Here is a 13,594-nt window from a genome sequence, read left to right on the forward strand (position 1 = left end):
ATTGGGATTGATATTGTTGCCTGCAGCCGGTGCTGATTGGAGATTCTGCCACTGTTTTGTTTCAGAAGTCGATTTCCTTGTAATTCTTCCACAGTGAGGAGTTGCTGCTTTCCCTCTAAGACGTTAGGCCTTGCCCTGAGCAGTCAGGGCTTAAAACTGAATTTTTCACACTGTTATTTTCTCACAGAACTTGCTGCCACCCAGCTCAGCCAAGGCTGGGGTTTCATTCTCTCTTCTTGCTTCCCATTTTTCCTGCAGGGGAAGGGACTCTCCCATCCCACCTGCTTGGGATGTCCCTGGAGCTGCTGGAAATGATGTCCCATGCCTTGCTAATCCCCAGGGAGGTGAAAGCGGCCTGAAGCAAGACCCAGGGTCATCAGGGCAGCCTGAAAATCACCTGGAAAACTGCCACGGGAAGCCTGGAGCAAATCACTGGGAATTCCATCTGCTGGGAAAGGTGGGGAAGGAGAGGCCAAACCTGTAGGAAATGGGATTTAGGGAACTTGGTGTCTCCATTACACCCTGTGCATGTCCAGAGCTTGTTTGTGAGCAATTAAGGCAGAGTCTTAAGCAGACCTGGAGAGAAGGATTAAGTAATTAACAGTAATTAAAGGCACATTATCCGTGCATGTGGTGTTGGGGATGGAGTGAGGAATTCAGGGTTAGACTTAACCCCTCCCTGCTCTGAAAAGGCACAGATCAGTCCCCTTTTGAGATGGAGAGAGCGGAAAAAAGAAAATATCTGAGCCTTGCAGAGTTCCCTGTGTTATTTTCCCAATCAGACCTGAAGCTGCCAAGGTTCTTCTCACCCAAAAGGGCACCTTTTAAAGGATTTTCCTTTTCAGAGTTGTGCCACACAGTGCAAAGCTCCCAGGCCTTCTCCTGCTGTTTCAGGTAATAAATCTGTTTATTGAAGCTCTGCCATGAGACCTCTCACAAGTTCTATATTTGCCCTTGCTATTGCTTTTCTATGAAAAAAAACCAAATAAATGCGTCAGGGCTTCTGGTTTCTGCCAGCACCAGGAAGGGTTTGGAGAGTGAGTTATTACACTGGACTTTGAAGCTGGATTTATTTCTGCTGTGTTCCCAAGGACCAGTCTGTAGGGAAAATCCAGCCTAGGATCTGCAAGGATGCAAAAGAATACAGGTTTAGGGGGATTTTGGGGAGAAAAGTAATTTTTGTTTGGTTTATTTTACCTGATTTAGCGATTGGATCCACAGCGGATTGATTAGAGCGAAAGGGAGGACTCAGGAAGGTCCCACGTGAATTAATCCCCCTAGGATAGTCAGGAATAACTTTTCTGGGTAGGGCAAAGCCTCAGGAGCAGGGCTGAGGGGAATGTTGCCTTCTGCTGAGAAGGCAGGCGACCTGGTTCCAAGGGACAGCACGGCAGCCCAGCCTCGCCCGGGCCACTCGGGCCACAGACATACACTGACACCAATGTGGTGGATGGTCAAATGGCGTTTATTACCTTATCTTGTGAGGTTAAATAGTCAAGGGGGCTTTGCTACGTCAAAGGAAGAAGGTAGGGTCTCTAGGGTTAGTAAGGGGTGGAAAACTACTGAGTTAGGAGGGGTTACATGTCTCAGGGGTGATGGATTACATATCACAGGATGAGGGGGGAAGAGTCTTGCTTTCTGTTACATCCCGAAATCTTCCATTTGCCTGTCCCTATCTACCACAGGGGAATGAGAGACAAACTCCTTTTGCATGCTGCTCTCCCTCTCATTATTATCCACACATAAATTACCCATATTCGTTGCAAGCTGGGTCTTGTCTTGGCTGAGGGAGCTCAGATCATCAGAAATGCACCAGTTTTCCTGCACATTTCCTGACACAGGAGCTCCAAGAGGGCAGGGGATTGGGAGCAGGGGGGAAATGGGATAAAGTTTCTTCTGCTGCCATTTCTGAGAGTTTCCTGGGATTCCTGGGCTACCAATATTGGAAATTTGTGGGTACCCAGTGAGAAAACAGCCCCAGCATGGAGAATACCCCTTGTGCCCTGCCCAGATTTCATTATATACCTTCAATAATGCAAAATTCCTTCCAAAATTCCCAGTGAAAAGCCATCTCAGAGCAAGCACGATCCATCCCAGCAGTGTTGTCTCAGCATTATCCAAGGTCACTATGCCTCCCGTCTTTTCCCCCATCACTGTGGCACTTTGCCACCAGCATTTCCATGAAATGGCTTCTTTTTTGATGAATCCTTGGGTTTTTTTTATTTTGTGGATGGCCAGGGAAGAGCAGCACTGGCTGCTTTCCAAGCAGCTCCACTGCAGATGCCAAGGTTTGCACAGGGGCCTCTCTCCCTCCCTGGTTAATGGATCACCAGGACATGACCTGGCTGAGGCTGCTGGGAACAGGGGCTGGATAAACACCCACTCCGTGGGCAGCATTCCCACTTCAGGGCTTGGCAGAAATTTGAGGTGCCCAGGCAAACAGATGCCCCTAAAGCACTTCATCCTCACCCCAAAAAGCATCCCTGACAACTCCAGCTGAGAGTCTGGGGGATACCCTGAGTTTCTTATCCCAGAGAAGAAATAATTTGGGACCCAATAATTTAAAAGGGACATGCAGAGGTCACAGAGATCTGTGATTGCCTCCATAAACACATCCATGGTGTGGGGAAAGGCAAAACCCAGCACAGGATGGGAAAAGGTGGAGATGCCAACCACCAGGAGAAACACAGAACTGTAGAACTGGAAAGGCTCTTTAAGATCATGAAGTCCAAATACTCTGCCAAAACTGCCAAGGTCATCACTAAACCGTGTCACCAAGTGTCACATCAACACCTTAAAGCTCCTCTTCAAGAGGGGCAGAAGCAGCTAAGGGAATATTTGCAATGTATCCTTCCTTGTGTGTAATTATATATTTATATATATTTATATACCAGAACATGGATGGGATATAAACACCCATATAAAAATATACATAAATATATGTAAACCCCCTCACATATCCAGAACTTCTTTACCAGGAATTACAAATAAGGAACTTGAATATCTCAGCAGGTACAGCCCTGCCTTCTCCCTCCCCTCTTCCTACATCACTGTCTCCATTATCCAGCTAAAAATAAAGAAGCCTTGAGCACCAAGTCTCCCCTGGGCCCTTGGATGATAAACATCAAGCCTTGGTGTTAGCAACCCCTCCCTGGGGCTGGCAGCAGCAGCCCCTGTCTCTCTGCACCCAGAGGCTCCAGCCCCACGGTGTGAGATGAGCGCGTTGCTCATGGACCCCAAATCCTCTTCTCCCAGGCTTTCCCTCATCCAGAGCTAAGCCAGTCCTCAGGGGTTAGAAATCCTCAGGCCACAATGCTAAAACTCCAGCAGGACTTTTCTTTTTTCCCCTCTCAGTCCTCCCGATGGCTTTATGGCCCCCTCATGCTCCACATGGTCACACCAGGACTTCTTCACCAGCAATAATGCTTGGATTTCACCCACTGCACCCCAACAGCTCCCTGGGACATAGAAAATGCTGATGCTTCAGGTGTAATAAATAGTTTTAGTCCTCCCCCCTGCTTGCTCTCACAGGGGAAGAAGGACAGGGCCCAGGTGGGCTGTTTTCCCTGCAGGAGGTTCTGCAGCTGATGAGGGACAAATTCTCAGCTCTTTGGACTCGGCATCCCAACCCCAGAGAGGCCAGGCTGGGTGGGAAGATGTTTGGTGGGAAGATGTTTGGTGCTAGAATCTGCAGGGAAGACTGTCACAGGATGATTTTATACCATCCTTGCCACCCCATTCCCAGTCTGAGCTACCCTGGAGCTGCTGGAAGTCCCAGAAGGAACACAGCAGGTCCCAGGGCTGGGCTGAGGCAGCAGAAGTCTCCCCACCTCTCTGGGACCATCAGGTGCTACCCCCTGGCCATTCCTGCAAGAGAAGGAATGTCCAGATGCACAGGGAAGGCTGAAGGCCATTTATTCTGGAGATGAGCCTGTGGATGGGGTACAAGCAAGGGCAGGCTCCAAGGAGAAATTCAGGAAGGAATTACGCCCTGGGAGGATGGGCCGGCCCTGGCACAGGGTGACCAGAGCAGCTGTGGCTGCCCCTGGATCCCTGCAAGTGTCCAAGGCCAGGCTGGAGCAGCCTGGTCTAGTGGAAGGTGTCCCTGCCCATGGCACTGGATGAGCTTCAAGGCCTTTCCAACCCAAGCCATTCTGGAATTCTGTGATTCTGTGTGCGGGTTGTGAGTCGTTATTTTGGTGTTTATTTCTCCCCAGCACCCATTGTCCTCTCCAGCAGCTCCCTCCAAGCACCCAGGTGTTTTCCAAGGATGGTTGGGAAGAGCACAGCCCATCCTGGCAGGATGGAAACTTGCAGCCCTGCCATTCCCTCTGCAGCCCCTGGACATTCCCACCCACAGCAGAAGGGTGGAGAAGCTGCCAAAGAGCTGGAAGGGCCCCTTTGTTCGGGAGGGCAGGAGAGGCTTTCCAGGGCTGTTTAACATTAACCAGCACAACAACCCCTGTGTTCCCAGCTCCCACTGCCACGCCGGGCCTTCACCTCTGCTGGCTGTGTGGCAGAGTCCCGAGCTGCTCCCAGCCCTGGCACCGTGCTGTGGTGGGGACAGCAGTTCCTGTCCCCAGGGTGCCAGTGCCATCCCCGCAGCTGCGGGGCACCCCACAGCTGTGGGGCCAGGGCTGAGGATGGGCTGTCACCTTCCATCTGGCAGCCAGCACTTGCAGGATATGGCTGGAGGCTTTCAGAGAGCTCAGAAATTAAACCAGCGTGGTCTGGAGCTGCCAGGGGCTGAGCCAAGGCACCCAGACAGCCCTGGTGCAGCTCTGGTGGCCCAGTTTGGGGTGCCCAGGCAAACAGATCCCCCAAAACACCTCATTTTAGCCCCAAGAAAGCAAATAATCCCTGCCACCTCCAGCTGAGAGGCTGGGGGATACCCTGACTTTCTTATCTCAGGGCAGAAATAATTTGGGACCAAATAATAATTAGGGACCAAATAACATGGCCATGGCACAGCAGGAGCACCTGGATCTGCAGGAATCTCCCTCCACCCTCAGCCTTCAACCCCTTCCTCCACCAGGGAAGATATAGTCCTGCAGGTTTAGCATCTTTACCATGGGGATCGGAGAATCACACCAGCCCAAATTTCTTTCTGAAGCTCAGGGAACAGGAAAAAATGCTGGAAATTTCCTTTTATTCCTGTGGAGAAGAAGTTTGGGGCAAGTTAAGTCGTGTGACCAAAGTTAGGCAGGAGTATAAAAAACCTGCATTTAGGCCCAGCTTTGCATCCTGTTCCCTTCCTGACAGCAAAATACTTGAAAGCAATGCCAGGTGGGATCAGGAGCTTTGGGAGTGCCTGTTTCCCCAGTCCCTATCTTCTGGGAGTGCTCCAGCATCATGGGATACGAGAACCAGAGCAGCTCAGCCCAGCTGCAAAATTTGGGCTGAGCAATAAAAATAATCCCAGAATCCCAGAATGGTTTGGGGTGGAAAAGACCTTAAAGCTCATTCCATTCCAACCCCTGCCACGGGCAGAGACACTTTCCACTATCCCTGAGTGCTCCAAGCCCTGTCCAGCCTGGCCTTGGACACTTCCAGGGATCCAGGGGCAGCTACAGCAGCTCTGGGAACTCTGTGTCAGGACCTGCCCACCCTTTTGTTATTTATTTGCTGTTTTTATCACTATTTATTAATATATATATGTATTATAATATTGTTAATATCAGTAATTATAATTAGAATTCCTATCTATTATATCATTCACAGCAATAAATAAGGATGACTTACAATAAATGGGAAGACTCTAATCTGTGGGCTGATGAAGAGCTCTGTGCTCTTCCCATCGTGCTTCCAGCATTTTGGGAAGCTGTGGGATGCCATCAGTCAGGGCTGCCAGGGAGGGAGGGCAGGAGGTTCATGGGACACATGGGATTCTTTCTGGTCACCTGGGGGGTGTCCAGGCTCCATAACTCACCTTCCAGCAGTGTTTTAATGTCATTGCTGGAGATTTTGATGGGCTCTGTGAGCTTTCCTGCCTGAAATCTCACACGAAGGTCTGAGGGAAGCAAACACAGGCTAAACTGAAATAAACAGAATGGTTTATTAGAGCAAATATTCCCAAGCTGAGCCCTCCATATTCAAACATCTTCGTGCTGAAATGTCTCAATTTTGCTCTGCCGGGCCAGTACGAGGCTTTTTTTTTTCATGGTGTGTGTGCAAAGTGCTTAAAGTAACTCACAGCAGTGGCCTTTTGCTGCTCAGACAAAAACTGGTGATTTGGGGGTAATTCCCATTGAAGAAGCTCCAGGATGGAGCTGCCTGAAACAAAGGAAACAACATTTGAATCATTGTGGGATTTTTTTTCTTTCTTCTGGTTGTGGTTTCTAGACTGTTTTAAAGGGATGGTCATCCTCAGCCACCCCCAAAATTTGGCCAGAAGCACCTGGTGCTGTGCAATAGCTGCCAGTGCCCTGCACCACACTCCAAGGGTCCAGCGCCCTCAGGATTGCATTAACCAGGATGATCCTTTTAAAGATCCTTGCTTGGGAAGCAAATCCCATTTGAAATAAAGCAGAGGGATTTAGCTTAACGAGGCAAAGCCAGGGAAGAGATGCAGAAGGACCCGTACGGCTGACACAGCACGAGGCAAGGCAGGACCTGCAGCAGAGGGGCTCCCGGGCTAGAGGAGATGTCGGGAAGCTGCATGCTTGGAAAAGTGGGATTCACCAAGGGGACACTGGGAGAGCACTCAGCAACCTTCCCTGGTCCCTGCAGAGAGGGGGGTCCACCAGGGACACACTGATGGCTCCCCTCTGCTCATCGCTGTCCTGACCCCATCTCCCACTGCTCCCAGCCCTGATCCATCCTCTTGGAATGTTCCAGGTCCTTGTCAGCTGCTGTAGCTCACAGCCCAACTGCTCCCTCGCTGTTTGATCTCCCGGCCAGTCCTGTGCAGGGACTGCAGAGTCCCTGGGCACTCCCCAGACATCAGGCCAGGGACTGTCCCGACTGTCCCTCGCTGTTTGGCCACTCTGCCTGCCCGGGCTGGGGGCACAGCCCCATCCATTGGGGCCTTGTGTGATGCTCTCAGGACAGCCAGCCCGAACACCGCCTCCCCCCTGCTGACAGAAGCACTCTGGCCAGCAGGACACGCTGCTCCGGGGAGGATGGCGGTGGAAGCACAAGGAGCTCCGCTGGCCACAGAGCACAGCCCCTCCCGTCCTGTGGGAATCCAGGGCTTCCCTCTGGCTGTCCTGGCAGGCCTGGGACCCTGGCAGGGGTCAGGAACCCCCCTGGACAGAGCCCCCAGAGACACTGTCTGTGATCTCTGTCCATGCAAAAGAGTTTTCAATCTTACAGGATGAATTACCAGCTCTGAGTGTTTAATATAAGTAATAATTAAGAGTGGCACGGGTGCAAAAGTAAAATTTTAGGATTCTAGATTAGGGGACCAAAGGGCACAAGATGGAGGAAATTGGGTGTGCCTTGTCCTTTTGCTCCTTCTTCATGCCCTCCATGTTTCACTGTGGTGTTGGCATTTTTCTGTAGGTTCAGGCTGGGGACACACTGTCCAACGTAGGTGACAGATATTGGCACGTTATTGTAAATGCAGCCCAGGGAGTTTCTGGTATTTAATGTTTGTCACATCCCACTGAGGGCAGAGCCCCACACGCTGCCCTGCAGGACAGAGCTGGGCAGGGCAGCAGAACATGTGAGAGATAAACAGAATAAACAACCTGGAAACCAGCACAGACCAATTATGGCTTCTGCTTTGGACACAGGCCTGAAAGACAGAGACTTTTTACAATCTCAGGATCATCAATAAGACACAGCCTCAAACCCTGGCAGCTGTTTCTTTTCCTCCACTGCAGGGAAAGGGATGGTTCCCCCTTAAACCAGGAGGAAAGCACCACCCACCCCCCCCCTCCATGTGTGACCAAGGGACCAAAGTCCAGCTCCCCTGGCACACAGATAAGCCCAGGGACACAATGGCAGCATCCACACCTCCGGGCCAGCTGGAAAACCCCCCAAAATCAGCTTCTGCCAGGTGGGATCCATGAGGACAAGTCCCTTCAGGCTAAGGAAGTTGCACTGCTGGGCTTTCAGATCCATGAAAACAGGAGGAACATGCACACAATGTCCCATGGAAAATGGGGCCAGAGGATGGTCAGGAGCATCTTCAGGAGCACTGAACTGTGTGGCAGAGGGACAGACGCCTGTCAGTAATGCTCTGGGTGAGGAGGGAGCCCGTGGGGAACTGCACCTTCCAGAGGCTCTCTGCAAGGTCAGGGGGCAGCTGAGCAATCCACAACTCAATCCTGAAATGCCACGGTCCAGCTCAGCTCCAAGGGATTTCTGAGCCTTGATAGCAGCTCAGCAGCTGCAGTGCTGGATAAGCCTTTGGGTTCAAAGAATCATGGAATCTCCTGAACTGGAAGGAATCCAAAAGGATCATGGAGTCCAATCCCTGGCCCTGCACAGACACCCCAACAATCCCACCCTGAGAGCATTGTTGAAATGTTCCTCAGGCTCTTGTCAGCCTGGGGCTGTGCCCATTCCTTGGGCAGTGCCCAGCACCCTCAGAAGAACCTTTCCCTGATCTCCAGTCTGAGCCTGCCCTGACACAGCTCCAGCCATACCCTGGGCTCCTGTCAGCCCCCAGAGCCCCCCACCCCTGCCCTGCAGACACCACATCCCCTCACCCAGGCACTGCGCACCCCACAAACCTCGGGTGGGGTGAGAACACTCCAAGCCCTTCCAAATCTCACTTTCACAAGTCAGGCTCATCATTTCCCCTCTGGCTGCCTTGTCATCATCAGAAAAAAAACAGGAGAAAGAAAGTCATTTGCCACCCAGCTCCGCCGCTCCCCCGAAATGTCACCCTGGGTTTCCTGTGTCAGCAGCCACCCAGCAGCAGAGGCAGCCTCAAGCTCTGTCTGCAGCATCCTGTTCCCAAGGGGTGTTTTAACCCCCGCAGACCTGGGTTTCTGCCACCGACACCATTTGCCCGAGGCCACCCGTTTAAAAAAAGCTATGCTGAGCAAAAATGGGAACTTCCTCTCTGCGTGATCGCCCCCCTAACATGGATTTCAAATCAGAGGAGGTGGTGGAACAAAATCCCTCCCCCACCAAAAAGTATCCTCCTCTCTCACAGACAGCAGCAGAGATGCAGGGACATTAAGTGACCTGCAAAAGAGCTCAGATTTCATTAACCAGCAAATTACGGATGTCCCCCATGTCCTAGCGGGCTGCCACGTGACACACCGTGACTGGATCCTCGGCAGGTCACTTCTCTGTCCCCTTGTCTCCTCTCCTTGGGGAGGCAGCAGGAACCTCCTTCAAACCACACAGAATGCAGCACTGATACTGAGAAACAAGCAGAACACTGGGTTTTGGTTGTTTTTTTTTTTTTTTTATCAGGCCCTTTCATTGTATAAATAATTTATTTCAGTTCACAGCATTATGTCTGCATCTTAAAAAAAGAAAAAAAAAACAAAATGAAAAAAAGGAAAGACGGGAGGAACAGAGACTGACGGACAATGGCGAGGACAGGACACAGGTTATCATGGATAGGAACGCGGCAAATGGACCTGGGGAATGAGACCTGCCAAAAAACCCGGGTCATCCAGAATCTGAGAAGATGCATGGCCTTGCAAAGAGCCCTTGGGGGCTGCTCTGCTGAGGCCCCTCTTCTTGCAGCCCGCCGAGGGCGACGCTCATCTTCACACGGGGAAGGGGGAAAACCGGGTGGGGCGTTACGGAAACACCACGGAAGCCAGGAGCTATTTGTTGGAAAAGTCTTTTTAATTATTGCAGAAAGCAGAGTGGCTGGCAAGGGCACGGGCACAGCGTCCCACCCGAACCTTCCAGTCCTCTGCCATCTCTCCAAGGGGATGCTCATCTGGGTGGAACGAGCTCCCAGGAAGGACCCAGCTCTGTAAGAACAGCCTTTCCACTGCCAGCATGTGCTAAACGAGACCAGCCAGGAGGTAAAAAAACCCACCACCAACAGCCTGCAGGTGTCATTCCTAAAACCTGATCACCCTGGAGCTGCTGGGGTCAAAACAGCTTTTACATTCCAAACAGGTTGCTCTCCCAAAATGGGTTAATACGTGTGGCTTCTGTGGCATCAAAAATAAATAATTCTTTCTCTCTCTCTTGACAGCAAGTACCAAAGTGTTGGAGGTGAAGACAAAGCAGGGAAACCCGAGGGAGCGGGAAGAGAGCCACCTGAACGGATGGGACCAGCCCACACAGATCAGGACTCAAACCCCGCAAAAGGAGAACAAACACAACTCGGCTGCAACATTTGTTCCCTAACAAACGCCCCCGCCCCCCAAAAATGCTGTTTGGAAGGCGCTCGTCGCTGCAAGGGGAGGATCAACTCCCCAAAACCCGAAAGGCATTTTGCTTTTGTCTGCTTGGTGCTTTCCCCTTGGCTGCTCTGGGAAGGGGTTTGAAAATGGGAAAGCTGGTGTAAAATCACCAGAAAATCCTGCCTGCCTCCAAACTCAGGATATTTGGCCCCTGAGGGCTGCCTGCTTCAGCTCTGTGGGAAGCCAGGACACCGGAGAGCCAGATCCCAGGCTGAAACACAGACAGCAAGTGGATTTTGGTCCTCAGCCCCATGCAGGTATAAAATGTTCACCTGCAGGAAGAGGCGGCCAGGCCCAACCCTGCCCGGGTGCTCAGGCTGCTCTGCAGGCACAGCTTGCCCATGTGGCTGCTGGGGGAAGCGAGGGGCTTTTAATCAGGTTTGAATATTTATTAAAAACCTACCACAACCCCCTGATGCCTCTTCACCCCTGCCATCTTCCCTTTCCAGCAGAGATTTTTTGCAGGCTCTGGCCATCTCTGTCTGTACGTCCATTCATCCATCCATCCGTCCATCCATCCTGCCCTGCCACGACCCTCCCTGACTTGGCCTCCTGCCCCACTGCAGAGTAGCATAGTGGCCAGAACCCCGAACTCTGCCTTTTTGGGGGGTTTCACTAAGTAATTCCTAGTTTGGATCACCTCCAAAGCCGCACCTTGGAGCACTCCCACCCTGAGCACGGGGACAATGCACACCTGCGGGGTGCTTTGCTGCCGAAGGTGACACCGGTCCTGCACAACCCCCCCAGCGCTTCCAGCAGCGTTCACCCCAAACCCTTGGGTATTCTTTTTCCTTTTTCCAGCCTTTCCACCCTTTTTTTGAGCCAGGAGCTTAAAGCTCTGCACTACTCAGCACCCCAGTGTCGCATCCTCCCCCTACAAGCCAAAGGCTGCCCGTCCTTGCTCTGCACCCTAAAACACCAGCCAGGGTGGGTGGATGACCCCTTACCCACCACACCCACCCTTCCAAGACATTTTCTGCTGGTCCAACCCCCCATCCAAGCTTTCAACACCCCTTCCCACCGCCACCCGCGGGGGAGGGATCCAGGGATGTGAGGATGCAGGGATGAGGACTGCAAGCCCCCCCCCCCCCGCGCCCACCCCGCCGACCTTGCCGAGCCACGGTGCATCCGGCACCCGCCAGCATCACCGACCCCCCGCCCCAAAATGCATGTGGGGGTCTGGCATCGACACCCCCAAATGCCCACGTTAAAGATCCAAAAGCACGCTGGGCTCCGCTCAAACGCGCTTTAACAGGGGCCTGCCCTGCTGGTTCCCCGGCACACAAAGGCTCGGTGGTCCCGGAGATGGAGAGGGGGGATTCACCCCGTTTTCCCGTGTTTCCAGCCCAAGGGAGTCCGCATCAGACCCTCAGGAGCACGGGGCGGTGGGCGAGGGGAGCTCCGGGATCTGGGCTCGGCTGGAGGGAGCCGCTTTGTTATCACCACTATTGTCTGTCTATCCTTTGGGGAAGGAGGAAAAAAAATGAAGAGGGAAAAAAAAAGAACGATTAAACCCAAAAGAATCGCTTTGGTTCTGTCTCCCCCTCAGTTCCTTTGTCTGCTCCCCAATCCCTCCCCGCCTCAGCTGGGCTTCTACCGCTTCTTCTTCTGCTTGAGGGACTTCCTGCGCTTGAGGATCATCTCGTAGAGCTTGTCCATGCCCTCCGTCAGCCCCTCGCCGATGATGGCGCAGGCGGGCTGGATGTGGTAGGTGGTGGAAGGGGTCAGCTCGTGGAGGGCCAGCTGCTTCTCGATCTCGGCCACCGGCAGCGATTTGGGCAGGTCCTGCTTGTTGGCGATGACCAGCAGCGGGGTGCCCTGGTTCTCCGCGAACTTGGTCACCTTGTGCAGCTCCGTTTTGGCTTCCTCCAGCCGGTCCACATCCACTGAGTCCACCACGTAGATGATGCCATCGGTGCAGCGGCTGTAGGACTTCCAGAGCGGGCGCAGCTTCTCCTGGCCGCCCACGTCCCAGAAGTGGCAGCTGATGCCCTTGGCCGTCCCGTTGCTGAGCCGGATCTTCTCGGTGTTGAAGCCGATGGTGGGAACGGTGTTGACGAACTCGTTGAACTTGAGGCGGTAGAGCACCGTGGTCTTTCCCGCCGAATCCAGGCCCAGCATGACGATGTGCAGGGACTGGAAGGCGGAGATGTTGGAGGAGATGTTCCCCATGGCCACGGCTCCCGGCCGCGCTCACAGCCCCGCGCCCATCCCCGCGCCGCCGGCCCGCAGCGGGGGCACGGCTGGGGGCGGCGGAGGGAGCCGGGAACAGGGATCAGGGATGTGGGATCAGGGATGCGGGATCAGGGATGCGGGATCAGGGATGCGGGATCAGGGATCGGGAACATGCAGCGCGGCTCCACGCGGCGGCAGCGCGCCGGGACTGCCGACCCTCGCCCCGCCCGGCAGGAGGAGGAGGAGGAGGAGGAGGAGGAGGAGGCGGAGGAAAAGAAAGAGGAGAAGAGGAGGGGCCGCGCCGCCGCCTTCCTCCCGCTCCGCCCCGCGTCCTGCCAGGGTCGCCCCTGTCTGGGCTTCACCTGGCCCTGGCCGAGCTCCACCTGGCCTTGCCTGCGCTTCTGCTCCTCGGGGACCCCCAGAAGCGCCATCCCCCTGTGCTGGAAGCTCGATTATCCTGATGTTTGTCATCGTGACCGACCGCAGCAAGCAGTAAAAACCCCCTTAAAAACCGTAACCAAGCCAAGGTGTGGCTGCTCCATCTCTGGAAGTGTCCAAGGACAGGTTGGATGGGGCTTGGAGCAACCTGGGATAGTGGAAGGTGTCCCTGCCAAATGCAGGGGGTGGGAATGAGATGTTTTTTCAGGTCCCTTCCAGCCCAAACCATTCTGGGATTCTGGGATTAATTATTGCATGTGAGACACCAGAAGCTGTTTAGGCACAGCTTTTCAGGGACACCTGGCACCAGTGATGATTCGAGCTGGAAAGCAGCAGAGCAATGTGGAGCATCTGTGTCCCCTGCAGCTGTCAGTGTCCCCAAGCAGAGAGATGCCACAGGGGGAAAACATCACCTGTGTTGGATCCAGGGCAGGGCTGACACTAATGTTGGTCGCTGCCGTTAATGCTTTTTGGGTCTCATATTTTGTAAAGGTTGTGAGTTCCCACAACTCCTGATAAAGCTCCTGAGGTCCCCAGTGGCCGGGTAGCTGAGCCATGGAACTTCTGTCCCAGTTACTCACAGGAGATCTACTTCCAACTAAAGATTCAGTTCCACCCCCATGCCACGGGCAGGGACACCTTCCACTACC

The 13,594-nt window shown here is 53.4% G+C and overlaps 1 protein-coding gene across 2 annotated transcripts; it reads right to left on the reverse strand.

Moving 5' to 3' along the window:
• Window positions 1-6,036: 6,036 nt before the first annotated feature.
• On the reverse strand, window positions 6,037-12,714 carry ARL4C (ARF like GTPase 4C). Of its 2 annotated transcripts, none has more exons than XM_021539630.3 (2): window positions 11,929-12,714; window positions 6,037-6,273 (listed from the first exon to the last, which is right to left on the reverse strand). In XM_021539630.3, exons 1-2 carry the CDS (start codon window positions 12,501-12,503, stop codon window positions 6,213-6,215), a joined length of 636 nt encoding a protein of 211 aa, XP_021395305.1. In that variant the 5' UTR covers window positions 12,504-12,714; the 3' UTR covers window positions 6,037-6,212. The 2 variants fall into 2 exon arrangements, with proteins under 2 accessions (XP_021395305.1, XP_077641322.1); XM_077785196.1 differs by lacking the exon at window positions 6,037-6,273 and adding an exon at window positions 9,741-11,788.
• Between the last annotated feature and the right edge of the window lie 880 nt (window positions 12,715-13,594).

The sequence above is a fragment of the Lonchura striata genome, chromosome 8, assembly GCF_046129695.1.
Source record: "Lonchura striata isolate bLonStr1 chromosome 8, bLonStr1.mat, whole genome shotgun sequence".
Lineage (NCBI taxonomy): Eukaryota > Metazoa > Chordata > Aves > Passeriformes > Estrildidae > Lonchura > Lonchura striata.

Excerpts from the sequence above, each read along its gene's own strand:
- ARL4C (XM_077785196.1), bottom strand. The coding sequence starts at position 12,503 with ATGGGGAACATCTCCTCCAACATCTCCGCCTTCCAGTCCCTGCACATC. Across the intron at positions 11,789-11,928 it reads CTCAAGCAGAAGAAGAAGCG|GACAGACAATAGTGGTGATA; the intron begins GTAGAAGCCCAG and ends CCCCAAAGGATA.